Source organism: Etheostoma spectabile, unplaced genomic scaffold (genome assembly GCF_008692095.1).
Source record: "Etheostoma spectabile isolate EspeVRDwgs_2016 unplaced genomic scaffold, UIUC_Espe_1.0 scaffold314, whole genome shotgun sequence".
NCBI classification, from domain to species: domain Eukaryota; kingdom Metazoa; phylum Chordata; class Actinopteri; order Perciformes; family Percidae; genus Etheostoma; species Etheostoma spectabile.
This window is the reverse complement of record NW_022605583.1, coordinates 285,762-289,080: the sequence shown is the minus strand read 5'-3', so window position 1 is coordinate 289,080 and position 3,319 is coordinate 285,762. Positions and strand designations below refer to the sequence as shown.

Sequence of the window (3,319 nt, the reverse complement as noted above, 5' to 3'; positions counted from 1 at the left end):
CACCTGGATGTGGCTGCAAGTAGGGCTTCAGCTGCTGAGTGCAGATTGGACATCCTTCCGGGCAGTGGGATGGATTGTGTGTGTGTGTGTGTGTGTGTGTGTGTGTGTGTGTGTTTACACAACGGGTGGGGGGTGGGGGGGGGGGGTGATATGACTCGGCGCTAGGACCAATGCTCTGCCAGTGCGCAAATCCCACCAGAGAGGCAGCGCTCCGGCAGCAGAGGAGAGGCTGTTCGCGCAGAGAGAGAGAGAGAGAGAGAGAGACAGAGAGACAGAGAGACAGAGAGACAGAAGCTGCCTTTCTGTCTGTCTGTCTACGCTGCGACTCAACGCATCACCGGCGGCGAGGGGGAGGCTGCACTGCACCTTCTGCCGAGGACGGACCTGATCCAGCCGCTCTCGCCTCCAGAGCCCCTCCGTATGGGCTCACCATGCGCAGGATACGGGCCAACGCCATCGCGATTCTGACCGTAGCGTGGATCCTGGGCACGTTTTATTACCTGTGGCAGGACAACAAGCCCCAGTCGTCTTCGCCGTCGTCGTCGCAGACCCGCGGCAGGGGCCATGGTCAGAAGGTGGTCCCCGGTCGACTGGAGATCCACCGGGACGACAGGACCATCCCGCTAATAGTGAGTGAGCGCGGCGATGGGGGGGAGAGAGAGAGAGAGAGAGAGAGAAAGTGGACAGGAGATGAGAGGAGAGCGCGGTGCTGTCGCTGCAGGAGAGTGTGTGCTGCATGTTGATGTGTGTGTGTGTGTGTGTGTGTGTGTGTGTGTGTGTGTGTGTGTGTGTGTGTGTTGTGTGTGTGTGTGTGTGTGTGTGTTGTTTGTAACCTGGGGTGATGATGATGAGGGTGGTGGTGGTGGTGGTACTGATGCACAGCTGGGTGTCACAGCAGGACTGTGTTGCTTTCACGGACACGTATGGCTTTAACACGCATCCTGTCTTGCCTCCTCCCGTGCAGCCATGGACCAGTATTCTAGTTGTTCTAGGCTACGAGCTGCCTGCTTTTCTGCTCGGTGTATTTCTGCCTTCCCCGTGCCTTCCCCGAGCCTGGTAGGACCTCAAGCACACGTAAGAGGCTTTCCATAAGTCTTGTGCGTCGTGCGCAAACACCCCGTAGCCTATAAACCACATTATGCCGAGAGCTTTCTTGAACAGCACATGATGCGAGGGGGGTAACAGGCTTCCAGCTCGGACAGGGCTCGAGAGTAAGGCATGTTCAATCACCTGTGCACCCTAGTCTGTCATTAAAGGCCTGTTTGTGTCAGCCCAGGTCTGCATCCGCGTGTTGTTGCCTGCAGGGAGCCGGAGGAATGAACACAACCTTGGGTACACCCAGTAGGTGTGGTGGCCGTCAGGCTTGGCTCGGGGTAGAACCGGTCCTGGTTGCAACACGGCACACACAGCCTGAACAGGGTGTGCTGCTGGGACTGGAGCTGGGCCCACGCCAGCTCAGATTAGATTGTGGTCTACTTGGCTTAAGTGGAAAGAGATGCAAGACCTGTAGCTTGTGCTTTCAGTCCTTTACCAGAGATACATTGAAGGGGGGGGGGGGGGGGTGATAAGGGTTTGTCCATTGACCATTGATCAACAGTGATTTCAGTCATTTATAAAAAGAAAGAAAGAAAGCACAATGATGTTTTTGTTGTGGGTTTCCAGCTTCGAAAATGTGAAGATTTCTGCTTCTCTGCTGGGTTATATCATTAGGAATTTAACGTGTTCAGTTTTGGACAGTTGGACTTTTTGAGATTGCCACTCTTCACATAAGCGTGACATTTTCTCGACTACATGATCTGGATCTGACTGCATTAACATAATGACCCAAAAATTTAAAAAAAAGTCTCCACCTGATATCCATCTGTGAGACAGAGAGCCCATTTGATGTAAAAGTGAGAGTAAATCCAGTTAATAAACAAAAAAATGTTTTATTTTCCTGAATGTAGCACACTCCAAAACCGAAGCAACAAAACCGAAAATAACCCCGACAATTGAATCAGATATGTATCTCCAACTAGGAGACAGGGACTGTTGTTTAAATACAACACACTGGAGTCTCTCTCACATTCACCAGACCAGTAAGATAGTCTCAGCTGTGGCCCAGGATGTGTGCCAACATGTCAGGACGCCTGGCTCCTGCAGCAGCAGATTCATTAAAACCAGGTTCCCAGGATTTAATAATTCAGGGGCCAAGGCCAAACGGTGGAGCTGTTGTTGCATTCCAGCTCGCAGGCCTGTGGAAGCGGTCACCTTGTGGATTACAGGAGGAAAGTGGGCTCTGCATCAGTGTGTGAACGCAGGCCAACCATGTGGTGATGATCTGAAGATGCATGTACACAAATAAGGAAGCCTGTTGAATAACAGTTTTGTTTGATTGTAAAAAAAAAAAAAGAAAAGAAGGAGATATCCTCTCTGCTGGTGAACCACAAACTGACACCACGTCTAATCAGATCGGTCTTTGAACTGGATGCCGTGTTTCCAAATAGAGCTGTTTTTTTTCTTTAGTAATTTTAGATTTGCTCAGCGGGGTCACCAAGCTGAGATTTCACTGCTGGACTTTGTTCTGGTAACGTGACCTGGAGCTGTCAGGCTGCCAGCGCCTCGCCACCAAACAGTCCCCACACAGTCACCCAGCCACCACCCAGCCACCACCCAGCCACCACACAGCCACCACACAGCCACCACACAGCCACCACACAGTCACCCAGCCACCACCCAGCATCCAGTCACCACACAGCATCCAGCCACCACACAGCCGTCCACCGCCACCACACAGTCACCCAGCCAACAAAGCCGTCACCAACAGCACGCCCCAAGGTCAGCCTCCAGACAAACTCACCACAAACAACACAGCGTCACCACACAGTCACCACACGCCACCACACAGCACCCATTCCAGCCCACACAGCCACCACACAGTCACCAGCCCCACACCGACCATCCAGTCACCACCCGCATCCAGTCACCAACACCCACATCCAGAAAAGTCAACCACACAGTCACACACGTCACCACACAGTCACCACACAGTCACCACACAGCCACCACACAGCCACCACACAGTCACCACACAGTCACCACACAGCCACCACACAGCCACCACACAGCCACCACACAGCCACCACACAGCCACCACCCAGCCATCCCATCACCATCATCCAGTCACCACACGCCCACACCGCCACCACCAGCCCCAACAGTCACCACACAGCCACCACACAGCCACCACACAGCCACCACACAGCCACCACACAGTCACCCCAGTGAGGCCTTCACTCAACCACCAACTTGAACCACCAACCTTCCGATTGGCAGGCAA

The 3,319-nt window shown here is 53.4% G+C and overlaps 1 protein-coding gene across 1 annotated transcript in view; it reads left to right on the top strand.

Annotated features, from left to right (window-relative positions):
• The first annotated feature begins 234 nt into the window (after positions 1 to 234).
• galnt16 (UDP-N-acetyl-alpha-D-galactosamine:polypeptide N-acetylgalactosaminyltransferase 16) overlaps positions 235 to 3,319 on the top strand; it is an 80,472-nt gene continuing 77,387 nt past the window's right edge. Inside the window, exon 1 of the mRNA XM_032511079.1 lies at positions 235 to 629. Coding sequence (XP_032366970.1) covers positions 432 to 629 — 198 coding nt within the window. The 5' untranslated portion in view covers positions 235 to 431. The remainder of the gene's footprint in view (positions 630 to 3,319) is intronic.